The sequence below is a fragment of the Moschus berezovskii genome, chromosome 22 (genome assembly GCF_049115385.1).
Source record: "Moschus berezovskii isolate FMDL1 chromosome 22, NW_MosBer_1.0, whole genome shotgun sequence".
Taxonomy (NCBI): Eukaryota; Metazoa; Chordata; class Mammalia; order Artiodactyla; family Moschidae; genus Moschus; species Moschus berezovskii.
The window spans coordinates 11,251,707-11,270,847 of NC_142481.1; the positions used below are offsets into that span (position 1 = coordinate 11,251,707).

At 54.6% G+C, this 19,141-nt stretch overlaps 1 protein-coding gene and 1 non-coding gene across 2 annotated transcripts; both read right to left on the reverse strand.

Moving 5' to 3' along the window:
- Window positions 1–6,329: 6,329 nt before the first annotated feature.
- TRNAR-CCU (transfer RNA arginine (anticodon CCU)) lies at window positions 6,330–6,402 on the reverse strand. Its single transcript has one exon. It is a non-coding gene; the product is annotated as a tRNA-Arg (tRNA).
- A 1,511-nt stretch (window positions 6,403–7,913) lies between these two features.
- BCL3 (BCL3 transcription coactivator) lies at window positions 7,914–17,369 on the reverse strand. Its single transcript, XM_055411915.2, has 9 exons — window positions 16,943–17,369; window positions 15,147–15,300; window positions 10,811–10,919; window positions 10,406–10,610; window positions 10,209–10,297; window positions 9,945–10,022; window positions 9,179–9,346; window positions 8,675–8,792; window positions 7,914–8,547 (listed from the first exon to the last, which is right to left on the reverse strand). Exons 1-9 carry the CDS (start codon window positions 17,196–17,198, stop codon window positions 8,360–8,362), a joined length of 1,365 nt encoding a protein of 454 aa, XP_055267890.2. The 5' UTR covers window positions 17,199–17,369; the 3' UTR covers window positions 7,914–8,359.
- Between the last annotated feature and the right edge of the window lie 1,772 nt (window positions 17,370–19,141).

Below are 19,141 nucleotides of genomic sequence, written 5' to 3' on the forward strand. Positions count from 1 at the left end.
CACAATAAAGGACAGAAATGGTATGGACCTAACAGAAGCAGAAGATATTAAGAAGAGGTGGCAAGAATACACAAAAGAACTGTATAAAAAAGATCTTCACGACCCAGATAATCACAATGGTGTGATCACCAACTTAGAGCCAGACATTCTGGAATGCAAAGTCAAGTGGGCCTGAGGAAGCATCACTACGAACAAAGATAGTGCAGGTGATAGAATTCCAGTCGAGCTACTTCAAATCCTAAAAGATGATGCTGTGAAAGTGCTGCATTTAATACGCTAGCAAATTTGGAAAACTCAGCAGTGGCCACAGGACTGGAAAAGGTCAGTTTTCATTCCAATCCCAAAGAAAGGCAATGCCAACGAATGCTCAAACAACCACACAATTGCACTCATCTCACACGCTAGCAAAGTAATGCTCAATATTTTCCAAGCCAGGCTTCAACAGTTTGTGAACTGTGAAGTTCCAGATGTTCAAGCTGGATTTATTTATTTTTTTTTCAAGCTGGATTTAGAAAAGGCAGATGAAGCAGAGATCAAATTGCCAACATCCGTTGGATCATGGAAAAAGCAAGGGAGTTCCAGGAAAACATCTACTTCTATTTTATTGACTATGCCAAAGCTTTTGATTGGGTGGACCACAACAAACTCTGGAAAATTCTTAAAGAGATGGGAATACCAGACCACCTGACTTGCCTCTTGAGAAATCTGTATGCAGGTCAGGAAGCAACAGTTAGAACTAGACATGGAGCAACAGACTGGTTCCAAATAGGGAAAGGATCAGGAGGGGGAACTCATGTACACCCGGGGCGGATTCATGTCAATGTATGGCAAAACCAACCAATATAATATTGTAAAATAATTAGCCTCCAATAAAAATAAAAAAAATAGGAAAATGGGTAAATCAAGGCTGTATATTGTCACCCTGCTTATTTAACTTATATGCAGAGTACCTCATGAGAAACGTTGGGATGGATGAAGCACAAGCTGGAATCAAGATTGCCTTGGAGAAATATCAATAACCTCAGATATGCAGATGACACCACCCTTATGGCAGAAAGTGAAGAAGAACTAAAGAGCCTCTTGATGAAAGTGAAAGAGGAGAGTGGAAAAGTTGGCTTAAAACTCAGCATTCAGAAAACTAAGATCATGACATCTGGTCCCACCACTTCATGGCAGATAGATGGGGAACAGTGGAAACAGTGACAGACTATTTTCTTGGGCTCCAAAATCACTGCAGATGGTAAGTGTGTCCATGAAATTAAAAGACACTTGCTCTTTGGAAGAAAAGCTATGGCCAACCTAGACAGTGTATTAAAAAGCAGAGACATTACTTTGCCAACAAAGGTCCGTCTAGTCAAAGCTACGGTTTTTCCAGTAGTCATGTATGGATGTGAGAGTTGGACTATAAAGAAAGCTGAGCACTGAAGAATTGATGCTTTTGACATGTGGTTTTGAGAAGATCCAACCAGTCCATCCTAAAGGAAATCAGTCCTGAATATTCACTGGAAGGACTAATGCTGAAGCTGAAGCTCCAATACTTTTGCCACCTGATGTGAAGAACTGACTCATTAGAAAAGACCCTGATGCTGGGGAAGATTAAAGGGAGGAGGAGAAGGAGACGACAGAGGACGAGATGGTTGGATGGCATCACCGACTCGATGGACAGGAGTTTGAGTGAGCTCCGGGAGATGGTGATGGGCAGGGAGGCCTGGTGTACTTCAGTCCGTGGGGTCGCAAGGAGTCGGACACGACAAAGCGGCTGGATTTTTAAAAGTGGAGGCCACACTTCAGAGTAGCCATAAGAGGGCGCTCTCTGCACAGATTTACCCCCTCCCTTGGGAACTGAGTTTCTCAGGCCCTATTGGTAGACTCTGGCCACACCTCTGAAAAATCTGTCCACACCCAAAGATATGACCGGCCCCTCATTCTGGCCGCGCCTGAAACTTTGGCCACGCCCCCACGGCCTTGACCACATCCCCAGACCTTAAACACACCCTAAAGCCCAGGTCACACCCCAAAGCAGTCTGAAGGAACAAGTTCACTTTTCCGACTCCCTGAGCTCTGAGCACAGATGCGTGCACAGACTTATCCTCTTAGAAACGTGGAGACTTAAAACCACGACTTTTAATTTGCAGACTTTCTTCTCTGTTTCGAAATCATTTAAAACTTACAGAGAAGTCGCAAGAATAGGACAAAGACGTCTTGTATACCCTTCACCCAGATTCACCAGTTGTCAATTTGCCAGTTTGCCTCATTTGCTCTCCCCCCTTCCTCGAACAGTTTGAGAGTAAATTTCAGATTTTATACCTCTTTGCTTCGAATCTAAGGACATTCTCTTACACAGTCACCGTATGATTATCAAAAGCAGGACATTTAACAGTGATCCAATACTGGCATCTAACAACACAGTTTATATTCAAGTCGCCAGTTGTTCCCAAACTATCCTTCAGAGCAAGCTATTTTTTTTCAGTCCAGTATTCAATTTGAGATCACAAGCTGCATTTAGTTTTTGTTTTTTTTTAATGTGGACTATTTTTAAAGTCTTTATTGAATTTGTTACAATATTGCTTCTATTTTATGTTTTGTTTTTTTGGCCACATGCCATGTGAGATACCAGCTCCGCCCCCAGGGATGGAACCCACACCCGCTGCACGGGAAGGCGAAGTCTTACCACTGGACCACCAGGGAAGTTCATGCACTTCGTTCTGACGTCTTTTTTAGTGCCCTTCAGTCTGGTACAATCCCTCAGCCTATCTTTGTGTTTCATGAATTTGACCTTTTTGATCAATCGCAGGCCACTTCTTAGTTCTTTTGTAACAATGTCTACTACTACTACTACTGCGTCACTTCAGTTGTGTCCAACTCTGTGTTACCCCATAGACAGAAGCCCACCAGGGTCCCCCGTCCCTGGGATTCTCCAGGCAAGAACACTGGAGTGGGTTGCCATTTCCTTCTCCAATGTGTGAAAGTGAAAAGTGAAAGTGAAGTCGCTCAGTCGTGTCCGACCCTTAGCGACCCCACGGACTGCAGCCTACCAGGCTACTCCATCCATGGGATTTTCCAGGCAAGAGTACTGGAGTGGCTTGCCATTGCCTTCTCCGAACAATGTCTAGGATTGGGTTTGTCTGACATTTCCTTGTAATCAGATTCTGGTGGCAGGACTGTGATAAAAATGATGCTGTGTCCTTCTCTGAGCATCATATCAGAAGATACACGGTATTGGTGGTTGCACTCTTGATGATCAATTCCATCGCTTGGTGAAGGTAAATCACGGAATCCCGGATTCATCACTGCACCAAGTCAGAGTCTCCGCTTTCTGGGCCTCAGTCTCCCTTTCTGTAAAATGGAGGTGTGGCTGACCTGGGGGTCTGCTCACAAACCTGGAGTTCACACCTACACTCTCAGCAAATCCTTATCAACCAGCTGATGCACTCTGTTTAGTTCTAATGCTCTTAAAAGCATTTGGGGGGAATAGCACCCATATTTAAGATTTGGAAGATTTCTTGCATGCACTTGGAGCTTCCCAGGTGGTGCTGGTGGTACAGAATCCACCTGCCAATGCAGGAGACGAGGGTTCGATTGCTGGGTTGGGAAGATCCGCTGGAGAAGGAAACGGCAACCCACTCCAGTATCCTTGCTTGGAAAATCCCATGGACAGAGGAGCCTGGTGGTTACAGTCCATGGGGTTGCAAAGAGTCAGACACAACTGAGCGACTGAGCACAGCACACAGAAACAGCCATGCATGCACTTGGAAGTAATATTCTCTGACTGAGCGTGTGGGTTTACCCAGGGTGGTGATTACAAGTGAAACTTTGCAACAGGAGTGGGACTCATGGAGAAATGCTTCGGAAGTATGACTTCTGGCTCAAGAATGCAAGGACTTTCACAGATGAGAACAGTCTTGGTGGCACTGGTTGAGGGAGGCATGTTTAATTCTTGGAGGGCTGGTGTAGGGGGGCTGGAGACCCTCTCTATGACCCTCCTCTCCACCTCCTAGGAGTCTGCCTTTCTACAGGGGAAGGGGGCTGGGTGTGGAAGGACACGTGCCCAGTCCCAAGGTCAGAAGGCTGAGTGGGGATTTCCATCTGTGGAGAAGCCAGATCCTTTGTTTTAGAGAAGTAGCTTGCCAAGGTCAGGGGCTGGGTTCAGCTTTTGAACCCGGAGATAGTTTCCCACACACAAAGAGGCACATCACCCACTCTCTGGACCCACAGATACAAGGAGATCCTGACGCACACATTCCAGGCCAATGAGGGGCTGGTACCTCTCCTCTCATCAAACCATCATCAACCCATTGACCCTGAGAAGTGGACATTATTCCCACTTTACAGTTGAGGACATAGAGGCTCAGGGCTGTGAAAGTCACCCAATCCAGGTCACACAGCTAGGGAGCAGAAGGGCAGGACTTGAACCCAGTTCTGACTCCAGGGCCTGTGCTCTCAATCACACGCACCTGCTCTCCTACACCCTTTCCACACATAGGTGCCCATGCACACACTTAAAACAATTGACACAACCACACACTACCTTGCTGTGAGTCAAGAGGGCCCAGGGACTATGAATGCGGGTTTAGGAGGTAGCAGACCTGGCCTTGGGCAGGCAGGTTGCTCTCTGTGAGTCTCAGTTTTCCCATCTGGAATATGGGCACCATTATGGTCAACGCAGGACTTCCCAGGTGGTGCTCGAGGTAAAGAACCCACCTCGTTCCGTTCCGTCGCTCAGTCGTGTCCGACTCTATGCGACCCCGTGGACTGTAGCCTACCAGGCTTCTCCGTCCATGGGATTCTCCAGGCAAGAATACTGGAGTGGGTTACCGTTTCCTTCTCCAGGGGATCTTCCCGACCCAGGGATCGAACCCGGGTCTCCCGCATTGGAGGCAGACGCTTTAACCTCTGAGCCACCAGGGAAGCCCCAAGAACCCACCTGCTAGTGCATAAGACATAAGACACAGGGGTTCAATCCCCGGGTGGAAAGATTCCCTGGAGGAGGGAATGGCAACCCCCTCCAGTATTCTTGCCTGGAGAATCCTATGGGCAGAGGAGCCTGGCGGGCTACAGTCCATGGGGTCGCAAAGAGTCAGACGTGACCAAAGTGACTTAGCAAGCATGGTCAATACGTTGCCGCGAATATTTGCCCCCATGTTGGCCACACAGTGAGACAAGGATCAGACACAGCCATGAAGAAACAGACACCGTAGCACATTCTACCATCATTTCTCAGGGGTCTGCTCCATGCCAGGCAGTGTGCTGGCTGCCGTGGGTCAGGCAGCAAGAGGACACTGCCCTTCCAGAGCTCACTGTCTGCTGGAGAGACCGGTCGTTGCACATGACCTTGCTCATGTGGTGGGATTATCACAAGGGAAGTTCTCACACGCAGATGCTTACAGCGCCCCAAAGTCACTCTATGTAGTGGGTTCAGCCGTGCATATGCATGCATGTGCTCAGTTGTGTCTCTTTGCAGCCCCATGGACTGCAGCCTGTCAGGCTTCTCTGTCCCTGGGATTCTCCAGGCAAGAATACTGGAGTGGGTTGCCATTTCCTTCTCCAGGGGAATTTTCTGCATCTCCCGCATTGGCAGGCAGATTCTTTACCACTAGCACGACCTGAGAAGCCCTGCGTTGAATGGTGGCCTCCCACAAGGAAACAGTCCGAACGCCCCAGAAATTGTGAATGTGATCTTATTTGGGAAAAAGGTCTTTGCAGATGCACTTCAGGTTACGATGTCAAGAATTAGATCATGCTGGATAGGGTCTGGGGGGGTCCTAAGCCCAATGAAAATGGTCTTTATAAGAGACAGAAAAGAAGACACAAAGACACAGAGAAGGAGGCCACATGAAGAGGGAGGTTGAGATGGGAGTGATGCGGCCACAAGCCAAGGAATGTCAGCTGCCACTGGAAGCTGGAAGAGACAAGGATGGATTCTCTCTAAGAGGCTTTGGAGGGAGTGTGGCCTATTGACACCTTGATTTTGAACTTCTGGCCTCCAGAACTGTTAGAGAATACATTTGTTTATTTATTATTTATATGTTAGCTTATTTGGGCTTCCCTGGTGGCTCAGAGGTTAAAGTGTCTGCCTCCAATGTGGGAGACCCGGGTTTGATCCCTGGGTCGGGAAGATGCCCTGGAGAAGGAAATGGTAACCCACTCCAATATTCTTGCCTGGAGAATCCCATGGACGGAGAAGCCTGGTAGGCTACAGTCCACAGCGTCGCAAAGAGTCAGACACGACTGAGCGACTTTAATTTCTTTCTTTCACTTTTCTTTGGCTGCAGCATGTGGGATCTTTAGCTGTAGCATGCAAACTCTTAGTTGTGGACTGTGGGATCTAGTTCCCTGACCAAGGATTGAACCCAGGCCCCCTGCATTAGGAGTGCAGAGTCATAACCACTGGACCACCAAGGAAGTCCCCAAGCAAATCCCTTTAACGAAACTCTTATCCATATACCTTTTGCTAGTAATGTTGTTTCTCTGACTGAAGCCAAGGAGTTGGCTGAATAAAGACTGTCAATGATATCCACATCCTAACCCCTGGAAATCTGTGACTCTTCCTTTATATGGCAAAAAGGATTTGGCAGATATGAGGAAGTTAATGGTCTCGAGAAGGGAGATTATCCTGGATTGTCTGGGTGGACCCCGGGGAATCAGAGGGACCTCATAAGAGGGAGACAGGAGATCAGAGTCAATGTGCAATTGGAAGACAGAAATTGCTGTGATACAAGGAATGGGCCATGAGCCAGGGAATGCAGGCAGCCTCTGGGGGCTGGATAATGCAAGGGGACAGATTCTTCTCTCTGGCTTCCAGAGGGAAGCAGCTCTCCTGGCACTTTGACTTGGTGAGGCTGATTTTGGACTGCAGATCTCTAGAACTGTAGGAGGATGAAGTTGTGCTGTTTTAAAGGACTGAATTTGTGGTGCTTTGTTACAGGGAATGATGCAAACTCTGACTGATACATAAGAAAGGTGTCCACAGAGTCAAAAATATATCTGGGGACTTCCCAGGGTTGGGGAGCCAGTGGTTAAGAATCTGCCTTCCAATGCAGTGGGCGAAGTTTCAATCCCTGGTCGGGGAATTAGGATCCCACATGCCCCACAGTGAGGCCTATGTATATGTGTGTGTGTGTATAATTATATACATATATGTATATATGTGTGTGTGTACATGTGCTAAGTTGCTTCAATTGTGTCCAACTCTGTGACCCTATGGATCATAACCCAGCAGGCTCCTCTGTCTATGGGATTCTCTAGCAAGAATACTGGAGTGGATTGCCATGCTCTCCTCCAGATCTTCCTGATCGAACCTGTGTCTCTTATGGCCCCTGCACCAGCAGGGCAGGTTCTTTAACCACTAGCGCCACCTGGGAAGCCCATATATGTATATACACACATATGTATATGTGTGTGTGTGTGTATATATATATGTACGTATGTTGGTGGGGGGGCCCTGGAGCCACTGAATAAATGTGACACATGAAGCAAAGTGGTCACACAGAAACAATCACACAATAACTGCAGGTCTCAGTGTTAGGAACACTCATGCATGGAGACCCAGAGACAACTGGAATTAACAGTTTACAACAGGTCAACAGTCAGCTGTGGTACCGCAGGGACCACACAAACCGCAGAGCCCTTCAGAGACACACACACATGCACACACCCAAGGTTACTATGGAATCCAATAGGGTCCTCTGGAAAGATATCAGACTTCACATCACTCTCCAGAAACAATGGCACAGTGACACAACAATGCAATGTTTACAACACCTGGAAGTCCCAGCCATCGCCCGCACCTGTCATTGTCAGTCTGAGACTCACATTGAGTCAGCTGGATATGGCATCCAGGTGTGTGCGTGTGCACACACACACACACACTTCCTCCCAACCTCCTCATGTAAGAGACCCAGCAAAGCCAGGGATATGGTACAAAAATAGTTTATTACAAAAGAAATCCAACCAAAATGCCTAATAATTTACATGGATATCAGTGCCCGGTGTCAGCCCATCTCTCCCTCCTCACTGAAGTGGGTAGAGTGCAGAAGGGAGAGCTGTTCCTTGGTTCCACCAGCTCTGGGAGAGGAGAAGGAAATGAATGTTTGGGGGCAGTTCCAGACGAAAGACTGGGAGACCAGGATGCCTGAGAAAAATGGGGTAAGAGTCCCGGGTTGGGTGCGGGGCTGAGATGGAGGAATATCCGTGCTGAGAAGAGGGGGGTTATGGGTAAATACAGGTGCCTCTGTGCAAATCCTGATCCAGAAGACTTGGGGGGGGGGCAGAGTGAGATCTTCACAGTTTCCAGGAGGGCTGACCCCACAGGGTAGCGAGGTCCCTCCTCACGAGTCCAAGATCTGCCCCCCCATTCCTCTCAGCTACCTCCTGGAGCTGGGGAGGGGGGCACCGGCCTGCCAGGGGCTCGGAGGACCCCGGCATAGGGCAGGAAGGTCGGCGGAGATGAGGGAGGAAGGAAGAAACTGGGGGGAGCCATGGGGAATCCAGAAGGGTCCTTGGGGGGAGACTGGGAGGGCGAGGAGGGTGGTGATGCTGACAGAAGACCTGTAGGAAGAGAAGAGAGAGGCGGGGGTGAGGGTGGCCAGAGGCTAGATCCAGGAGAAGGAGGCTGGGGGTCCCGACTCCTGGGTTCTGGGAGCTGGGGTGCTGGCGTTGGGGGCTGGCTTCTCACCATTGGAGCTGAGGCGGCTGCTGCTCTCAGGGGAGGTGGTGAGGCTCCGGTCCGGGGAGGGCTCTGGCTGGGATGCTGGAGCAGGCCGTGTGGCCTTGCCTCTCAGGATGTCGATGACCTGTCGGACGTTGCATGATCACCTCCAGGCCAGCCCTGCCCACACAGCCCTGCCTCTCTCCATTTCTCCCGGTTCCTGAGTCTCCTAGCTCAGGGAGCATCGCCTCTCTCTCAGGACGTGTAAGAGAGCAAGTCACTTCCTTTCTTCTGGCCTCAGTCTCTCCTCTGCCTAGAACTCACACCCACGCGTCAGGCTGCACCGGCTCGCCTCCACGCCCTGGCACTTACGTGCACACGCACACTGCCGCATCCCTTGCACACACGTGCCACTCATCTGTCCCATCCCTGCAGACTGGCGCTCGGGCACAGACACCCCCCCATCCAGTCCCCACCCCCCCAACTCCCGCAACTCCTGCAACCCCCGCCGCCACCAGCGCGCGCACTCACCCGGCGGCTGCGCGCCACCATGAGCGGCGTGTCGTTGTGGCAGTTCTTGAGGCCGCTGTCCGCGCCGCTGCGGACCAGCGTGCGCACGAGCGGGAGGAGCCCGCGGCCGGACGCCGAGTGCAGCGCCGAGCTGCCGGAGTACATCTGCGCGTTCACGTTGGCGCCGTGCTGCGGGCGGGGAGAGGCGCGGGTCAGGACCACCGCCAGGGTGGAAGGGGGCAGGACCCAGGGGGCGGGGCCAACAGGAGGGGCGGGGCCACAAGCTGGGGCGGGGCCAGACCCGGTGACGGTCAGAGAAGGGTGGAAACTGGAAACAGGGGCGGGACCAAGAGGGTCCGGGGGCGGCACCGAATCCATTGGCGTTGGACTCGGCAGCCCGGGCCAAAGCAAAGGGGGCGGGGTCAGAGAAGGGAAGGGTCCCAGGGTCTGGGCCTGATCGTGGACCGAGTCAGGGCGGAAGGACAGCGCGGGGACTGGGCCAAAGCCGGAAGACAAGGGTCAGCAAGACTCTAGCTGGGCGGGGCCTGGAACGTTTTGGGGGTTTAGAGGAAGGAATGCGAGATGACCCAGGACTGGTTGTAGTCTGGAGGAGTGAAGTCCTAGGGTTGGCGGATGGAGGCCTAGGAGGAAGGGTCGGGGCTGGAAGCGTAGCAAGTACAAGTGCAAGAACTAGAAGGAGGAGGGGTCGGTGGCAGGGATGGCGCGACTGGCGGTCAGGCTCAGAGGAGAGGGTGGGCGAGAGGCAACGTAAAGGGGCCGTACCCACCTGCAGCAGCAGCTGGACCATGCTCAGGCTGTTGTTCTCCACGGCGTGGATGAGTGGGGAGCGGCCGCTCTTAATGTCCTGCGGCAAGTAAGGAAGGTTTTGAGCATCCCCTTGCTCTGCCCAAGCAGCTGGAGGCCCGCATCCCAACCTCTGGGTCCAGCATCTGTTTCCTGAGGTACTTTGAGCCCCGCTCCGTTGGCCTCGCCCCTCCCTGCTCCTCCAGGCACCCCCATCCAACCCCATCCCCGGCCCAAGCGCGCTCACCACCGCGTCGATATCCGCGCCGTGCTCCAACAAGAGCAGCACCGCTTCTTGGCACTCAGTGTTGACGGCCACGTGCAGGGCGGTGAGCCCTGAAGGAGCGGGAGAGTCAGTTAAACGTAGGCCTGGGGTTTTGCAGCCTCAGAAGGACTCCAGGTCCTACCAGACAGCCCCCACCCAGTGCCTGGGTAGGTGCTCACCATCGTAATTGCGGGCCTCCAGATCCATGGTGCCCCCGGCCGCGCTGTCCAGCAGGGCCCGCAGGCAGGCGGGGCTGCGGTGCTCGCACGCCAGGTGGGCTGCCGTCTGGCCGTGGCGGTCCAGTGCCATGGGGCTGGCACCGGCCATCACCAGGAGCCGGACCATAGACGGCAAGGTGGTGATCACGGCCAGGTGTAGTGGTGTCTGGTAACAGAGTGTGAGGGACTCCTGTTTCCTGCCCTGCGACCCAGTTCTGCCTCCCTCAGCGCTTCTGAGTCCTGACCCCCAGCAGTAGCCCGAACCAGAAATCTGAGCACCTCCTCCCTCAGATTCAAGCGTCAGGGCCCCTAGCTCTTCTTCCCCTAGGACTCAGGTCCCCCTAGGACTCAGGTCCCCAGCCTCACCTGCCGGAGGTTGTTGTAGATATCCAGTTCCCGGCCGCCATGCTGGAAGAGGTTGATAAGACGATGTACAGCTGGCAGATTGCCCTGCACAACAGCAATGTGGAGTGGCCTGGGGGTGGAAAATCACAGGCATGAGAGTGGTCACCTCTCACCCCTGTGCGCTTAGCAGTGCTAACTCCAAAATGCGCAGGATTCTTTAGAAGTAACACCGCCGGTATCCAACCACCGCTTCCCACCCCCGTTCCCTCCATCCTGGTTCAGGCACCATCATCTCCCTCTTGGAGTGTCCCCTCTATACTGGCCTCTCTACTTGCACACTGCCCTGCTGTCTGCCCCCCACATAGCAGCTAGAGAGACCCTTTTAGAACCTGAGTCAGATCATGCCCCTTTTCTGCACAGAATTCTCAAAGCCCTCACCATGGCCCACAGGCCCGGGGTGATCTTGTCTGTCCCTCTTCGATTCCTTTTGATGTCATCTCTGTTCACTCTGGCCGCTAGCCTCCTTGCTCTTCCTCAAACATACCAAGCATGCTTGCCTCCTAGGCCTTCGCACTGGCTGTTCCCTCTGCCAGGAATAGTATCTCCCCCAGACCCATATCTTCGGGGCTAACTCCCCTCACTGGGGCCTCTGCTAAAATAATACAGCAGCGGCTCCCCCACCACCCCCAGGCTTCATTTTCCTCCACATCATCACCTGACAGCTTACACTTTGTTTCCTGTTTGAATCTCCCTCGATAGAATGTCAACTCCACCAGGTAAAGCATTTTTCCAGTGCTACGACAGTGGTTGGTGCTGAGAAAGTGCACCACAGACACCCTGAATAGACGAGGCCCTCTCAAGGATCCCTGACCATACTTGAAGCTGGGACCATGTGCTCATCAGTTTTCTCATCTGTGGAATGGGCAGGGGATGAACTGGATGGTCTCCATCGTGGTGACTGGAGATCACGTTCAGCCTCCAACCCAAGAGTAGGTACATGGGGCAAGTTTTGCCCAGAAGGGAGATGATGGTACAGGCGGCACAAACGGATGAGGGTCGTTGCTTGCGAGGCTGGACTGCGCAACCCAGATTCCCCCTTTAGGACTGAAGGACTCCATTTCCTCAGCTTCTGGGAAGGTTGTCAAATCTCGGCTCTTTGGGAATTTACCCTCCGCTGAAAAGGGCTGCTTGCCCAGGTCATGGGGGTGGGTAGACACCACCCAATGTCATCCGCTGACTGGTCCGTGTGGGCATAGAAGGCCCAGCCTTCTGGTCCCAACTCTCTGAAAGGCCGCTCCAGCTGCCATATTCCCTGTGGGATCCCTGAGGCCCGGCTGAAACTCCAGAGCAGCTCGAATTCTCCCTCTGCCCAGTCCTGCTTTCTCCATCCCCACGGGCACTGAGCTGGAGAACCCTTTCCAATAAACCTCCTGCCAGCTTCTCAGGGCCCCTGAAGCTGGAAGAGCCATTCAGCGCTGAGGACAATCTGGGGTGACTGTCGGGGGGTGGGGGGACGCTGGCACTGAGTCCATAAGGCTGGCTGAAGTTACACAGGCCCCACAACCTCTCTTTAAAGGCCACTTACTGGGGGCAACTTCCTTCTCATCCGCCTCTGCTTGCTGCCAAACCTGGGCCAGACTAAGAGAGGTGAACGGCGGTCCTCCCCACGGCGGAATAGACATCTAGAATCCACCTCCTAGGTGCTGGAGGCAGAGAAGTTCTGCCTCCCCGGAGGGCTTTGCGGGGGCTGAGCCAGGGTTGCAAATCTCTCTTGCCCTGAGGCGTGGGCAAAGTCACGTGGCCCTTTACAGCCTCGGGTTTCTCCCGGGTAAGGTATCGCCCACAATAGCTCCCAGCTCCCAGGAAGAGATTCTGCAGGTGAAACGCTGAACCCGTATCCTGAACCGGGAGAGCCACATTTAAAAAAGAAATCTCGGGGAAGCGGTCGGATCTGGACCAGAGGACCCGGGGAAAGGGCTCCGTCCCCTCCCCGCATCTCTCAGGACGCCCCGCCTGGGTCCCCTTCGGGGCGGGCGGGGTTAAGCGAGGGCAGAGGGAGAAATGATTTCAGAGAAACCGTCCAGGCCTGAGTTCCCATAAACGCGCGGGCCGCAGGGGGTGGGGCGGGGCTGGAGGAAGTGGGGACGGGAGGGGCGGCCCAGCCCTCGGACTTCCAGTAACAGGTCTGCTGGGCGGGGCTCCGCTTCCTGCTCCCGGGGGAGGGAAGCCTGGCCCTTCGGGGATCTACCCTGGCCACCCCGGCACCCCAACTTCCATCCTCGAATGAGGCGGAGAGGGGAGCCCGACCCAAAGCGCTCTAGTTACCTTGGGGGTAAGAAAGGACCCCAATTGCTCCAGCCAGGGGACCCCGCTAGAACTCCATACCTCAGGCTGCCTCTCTGTCCCCCACATCCTGGCATGCATCCTCCTGCGACCCTGGCATACGATGCTCTAACTCTTGGTGGGTACGGACTGTCCCCATCGCGCCGAGTTTTAGGCTCCCCCGGGTGCCCTGCCGCCCCGCGCCTTACCCGCTCAGCAGTCAAGGCATGTAGTACCCCAACTTCTGCCCTCCGGGACTCAGAACGCGTCCCCACCCCCCGACCCCCGTGGAAACTCAGACTTCCCAGCTCCCCACTGCCAGACATTTGGGAGGGGGTGGGTGGGTGATTGCAAATGCCCTGAGATCTTACTGCCCTGAATACCTCGAAGTCCAGCCTCCCAACCGTAGCATTGCCCCTTTGGGGATCCAGACCTAGCGTGTCCCCCCACCCCCGCCCCCGCCCGGCCCGCTGCCCATTCCGGTAAAGCCTCGGCCCCAGCGGAAGGGGTTAAGGTTAGAGGGAGCGCCAGGAGGGGGAGGCTGCGAGTGAGTGACGGGTGCTGACGTGGGGAAGGCAGAGCAGCTGGGCTGCGGTCGAGTTCTGCGGGAAGGGATTTCCCCCACCGGGCAGCTGAGGCAGAAGTGTTTGCTTTGGGGGAGAGGGGGGAGGGCGGGGAGGGAGGCTGGGGCGTGGGGCTGGAGACTGGTGTGCCAGGTCGTCTTCTGCACCCAGCTTTCACAGGCTGCAAACAAACCACCCCTGGGGACAGAGACAAATTGAATCTATTTCACAGATGACCCCACAGGTACCCAGAGGCGGCGGGAACTAGTTTTACCGAGGCCTTTGTGTATAAATATATATATCTTTATATACACATATATATAAAGATACATTTATAACTCAGACACTTCGTCCTGCTTGGGTTTGCAAGGATAGTCCACAACCACCCTGGGAGCTCTGTTCCAACAAAATCCACTCCCATGTACTGAGCACCGACTGTGTGCCCAGCCCTGTTCTATGCACTGTAAGTCCTGTACTTCACTGCATTGAATCCCCATTGTGATCATGAGGCCTGATTTCCAGATAGGGAAACTGAGGCTTGGGGATGTGAAGTCACCCAGGGGCCAGTGGTGGAGACCCCCCACTTTCCTTGCATCTCCCCCTGTGGTTTCCAGAGTCCTAGATAATTGCTTTATTGAAATAATTTCTTTTCTGCCTCATGGAGACCTTCATTTTGTGGTTCTTGTTTGTACAGGGGGAAACTGAGGTAGAGAGGTGTGAGAAAGTGACCAGCTGAGACTCCATCCGAGGTTGGTAGAATTACCATAACCATGGTGGTCAAGAGTTTTTTGAGTGCTAGGCCTGGGCTAAATGCTCCCATGCAGGATTTCTCAGTGGCTTCATGCAGCTCAGAAGCCTGTCCTTCAAACAGTAGATGATAAAACCATGAGATTTGTGAAATCAACTTAAAGAATTGTCAAATTAATTTAGTGGGCTATGACCAGGAAACAGCGACATGACTAGAATAGAAAAACCCCAAAGTAGCTCCCATGTCGTAAGCATGAGTGCTATTGTTTCTGTGCAATTTTTATTTCGAGTTTATATAAGTGTGTGTGTGCTTATCAAAAGGTAATAATGATAATAACATTAATTAATACAGATTGAGCACTTTCAATCTACAAGGCTCTGTGCAAAGAGCTTAACATGTATAATTCATATAATAAGTCAATCTGTAAAATGTCTTTCTCATTTTTGGCTTTTGCTGAAATCTTTAAAGCCCACTGCTTCAAAAACAGTCCTGGGAGGTAAGGGTTCTCAGAGTGTCCATTTTTCAGAAGAGGAAACTGAGGCTCAGAGAGGGAAAGGGGCTTCCTCAAAGTCACATAGACAGGGGATACAGGATTCTAACTCAGTGCAGGTAACTTGAAAGCTCGGGCTGAGTGCCCCTGTGTTGCAATGGGTGGGTGAGGTGGGTGGAGGGTTGGCCTCCCCACCCTTCTACTCCCCTCCATGAACGGGGGACTGTCACTCACGTATCTCCATCCTCATCAGCTCGCGTGGCCATGGCGATGTCTGCTGACAGGGGGTGTTCCATGGAGCACACCATGGGGTACAGAGGTGTAGGCAAGTTCAGCAGAGGAAAGGGGGCGGCCATGGTCGGGCTGGGGTACAGGGACAGTAAAGGTCCTGGGAAGAGAAAGGACATGTGTGAGGCCAAGCCCACAGATCATCAACCTGCCCCCCAGCTCCAGGCCTTCGCTCTTGTGTCACCTGCCCTTTTCTCTTGGTCCCTTTTGCATCTCCTCCTGAGCCCTCAAGGCCCAAGACAAACTCCTCTACCACGTCCCTCCTCTGCGATCCTGCAGCTCCCCTCCCCAGCCCTGGACATTGTCACTTATCTTTACTTCTGTCTGACCCCTCATCTTCTACTAGGCAAAGATTCTGCACTATCGCCCAGCATGGGGACCTCAGGGCCAGTTTGCTGAGTGAATTTGTGGCTGAGGAAGGTAAGGGTGGATAGAGCACCAGGTGTACAGAGTTTGGGGAGAGGGAGTAGTGCCAGAATCCGGCATAGATCAAACTGCTGGAAGGCACCGAGGTAGCTGGCAAATCTACATCTACCCATCACTCAGATGGGAAAAACTGAGGCTCAGGTTTTCATGGGAGAATGGGAAAGGGGAGAAGGCAGTGACAGGCCTCCTGATGGAGGGCTTGAAGCTGTACCCTGAGGGGATGAAAGATGCAGAAACCGAGCAAAGTTCTGGAGGCCCAAGGCCTAGGGTCTCTGCAGCTCTGGGGGTCACTCGGAGATTGTGACGTGGGCACAGCTGTGGGAGAGGCTGCCCCCTCCTGGATATCAGGGATGGAGACAGGATGGGAAGAATAGTGCCTGTTCTCTGTCATCTGGTCCTGGGGGGCTCCATTCCTGAAACCCCAAGTTTCCTGGTCCTTGTATGTTCAATACCAGGCCTTGGTGCCCTTACACCTTCTGCCCAGAGACACCCAAATCCTCCCTGGCCCTAAATCCTTGAGGCCCAGAACACCATAATCCTGCCCCCCAGTTCTTAGAATCCTCAGTCCCCAAATCGCCCCTAAGGCCTCCTGACCTCACGACACCAGGAGACACTGATCACTTGCAAGCACACAGGAGTGGCTGCTCAGAGCCCCAGGTCTCTGTCCTGCTGACCCTTAGGACCCCTGGTATTGGGATCGGTTTCCTTGGGTTTTGTGATCCCAGATATTGGGGTGCCCAGTACTCCCACTCTGTTCCCATCTTCTCCTGACATCTGGGTTCCTGAGATTTTGACAAATGGGGATCCTTAATATGTCTCCTTAGAACCCCCGCCTCTGTTCCCCTCACTCCCTTTGACCCCACATAAAGTTCAAGGATCCCCAAACCCCCAGCTTCTTGGGTCCACCTGCTGATTCCTTATAACCCTATATTTCTAGGTTCTTAAGCGTTTATAATTCTGTGTTCCTGGGACTTGACTCCCTGAGACCCGACATCTGGACTGCTGGGCACTGCCTCCTGGCTCCCTATAGGTGGGTCTCAGATCTCAGAACTTAGGACACCCAGCTTCCTAGAGATCTGGTATCTGTGTCCCAAGGTGCTGGCTCCCTGAAGCTCCCATATCTGCACCCCTGGAACCCCAGGTTCTTCCTGCAACTCCCCAGGAACCTCCTCTCTGTATCCTTAGGACCTTGGCTTCTGTCCCTTGGCTCCCCGAGGCCCCCCTGTGTTAAGGTCGGAGCTCTGCCGCCTGACTCGGGTGGTGACCCTCTGCACTGCCTGTCCCACACCCGGCCATGACCCGCGGAAGCCACTCACCCTGGTAGTAAATTGCCTCTGGCCGCGCCAGGCCGTGAGGGGGCGCGGGCACGGCGGGTGTGTCGGAGCCACCGCGGAGGGGATCCGGGGGGACGACGGGGCCCGCAGCGCCGCGCGGGGCGGCGGGCTCCGGGGAGGGCGCGCGCAGAGGGCGCTTGCGGAGCGGCAGCGCGGCGCCCGGGGGTCCGGTGGCCTTGGGCCGGGTGCGCAGGTCCACGGGCCCCTCGTCCATGGTCCCCGCGGGGCATCGGGGCATGGGGCCGCCGGGGACGGCGGCCGAGCGGGCGGCCGGAGCGCGGCTGGGCTCGGCGGCACGGGAGGGTGGTTGCGCCGAGCGCCGGGACTTCCCCTGCCGCCGGCTGAACTGAAGGGACTTTTGTCGGCCCGGGCGGTGCCGGCCGCCCGCCTCCCCGCCCCCGGCCCCCCCGGGGCCACCCGTCCGCCCCAGGGGTTTCCTGGACCCGCCGCAGCTCCCGCCGTCCCGCGGTGCCGCCCGCCGATCGCCCCGCCCGCGCCGCGCCCCGCGCCCACCCCCTCCCGGCCCCGCGGCGCCCGGGGCGGCTGGGCCTCGGCGGGGGGCGGGGGGCGGGAAGGAGGCGGGGTCGCGGGGTTGCGGGGTCCCCACCCCTGCGGCTGCGGGCCTCAGGCTGTCGTGTGTGTGTGTGTGTGTGTGTGTGTGTGTGTGTGTGTGTGTCTTTCTGGCTGTAGGTCTCTATCTCTGTGTGTGTGTGTCTTTCTGGCTGTAGGTCTCTATATGTGTGTGTGTGCGTCTTTCTGGCTGTAGGTCTCTATCTGTGTGTGTGTGTCTTTCTGGCTGTAGGTCTCTATCTGTTTGTGTGTGTCTTTCTGGCTGTAGGTCTCTATCTGTGTGTGTGTGTCTTTCTGGCTGTAGGTCTCTATCTGTGTGTGTGTGTGTCTTTCTGGCTGTAGGTCTCTATCTCTGTGTGTGTGTGTCTTTCTGGCTGTAGGTCTCTATCTGTGTGTGTGTGTGTCTTTCTGGCTGTAGGTCTCTATCTCTGTATCTCCCCAGGCTGTGTGTGTGTGTCTTTCTGGCTGTAGGTCTCTATTTGTGTGTGTGTCTTTCTGGCTGTAGGTCTCTATCTGTGTGTGTGTGTGTGTGTGTCTTTCTGGCTGTAGGTCTCTATCTGTGTGTGTGTGTGTCTTTCTGGCTGTAGGTCTCTATCTCTGTATCTCTGCCCCTGACTCGCGGGTCTGGATGGATGTCTCTCTATCTCTGTGTCTCTCTCTGTTCTCGCTGTCTCTGTCTCCATCGTCTCTGAGCATCCTTTTCCGTGTGTCTGTCTCTTGAGCGCTGCCTGCTTCTCAGCCTCTTCCTCTGCCCCCGACCCCACCTCCCCAGGGAGGCAGTTCCCTGAGGCCCTTGGGGTCGCCAGGACGTGGGTTCGATTCCAGACTCCCACTTCCTCGCTGGGTGACCTTGACCAGGCACTTCCCTTCTCTGAGTCGTTTCCTCCTTTGTGGGAGCGAGAAGACGCACCCAGGGCAGCGACTACCCTCGGCGGGCGCCCGGGCACTACCCCTCTGCCTGCCCTGCCCCCATCTCTGCCTCCTCCATGTGCCTGCTCAGTTTGGGGTGTGAACTTCTCTGGGAGCGTGGGGCGGGGGGGATGTTCGGTGGGGAGTGCACAGAGAAACCGTGAACGTGTCTCTCCCCTCGGGGTCCCATGACCCAGCCCAAGCCTCCGGGCACAGGGTGGGTGCCCCCGAAATCCTCGATACACAGAGAAACAGATGTGGCGAAAGGGGCCCAGAGGTCGTGAGAGGCCAGGTAAGAGGGAGACGGGGAGACAGCCGGAGCCGTAGGGTCACAAGATCAGAGGCACAGCGGCCAAAGTCCGGGTCCAGAAGACGGGGGGCCGGCGGGCTTCCCTTCTGCCCCCGCGTCCCCCTCCCATCCCGGGCGGGGTTGGTGGGTGGGGAACAGGCCAGGCTGGTTGGGGGCATGACTCAGAGGCAGGCTGGAGCTGGGGGCGGCGGGGCCAGGGGGAGGGCAGGACGGAGGCGGGCCTCTCCCTGACCCCGCCCCTGCCGCCCTTCTCCCCGCCCCGGGGAGGGGCCCCAGCCGCTCGGGGCTTTCCCGGATTTCCCTGGAGGCGGGGCTGTCGCTGGGGTTGAGTCTCGGTCACCGACTTACGGGAGGTGGAGCGGAAGACTTGGGGGACCTACAGGGGCGAGGGA

Coding starts and splice junctions, on each gene's coding strand:
- BCL3 (XM_055411915.2), bottom strand. CDS start 17,198: ATGCCCCGATGCCCCGCGGGGACCATGGACGAGGGGCCCGTGGACCTG. Junction 10,298..10,405: donor GGAGGCCCGCAATTACGATG/GTGAGCACCTAC, acceptor CCGCTCCTTCAG/GGCTCACCGCCCTGCACGTG. Junction 8,548..8,674: donor CAGCCGCCTCAGCTCCAATG/GTGAGAAGCCAG, acceptor CTCTTCCTACAG/GTCTTCTGTCAGCATCACCA.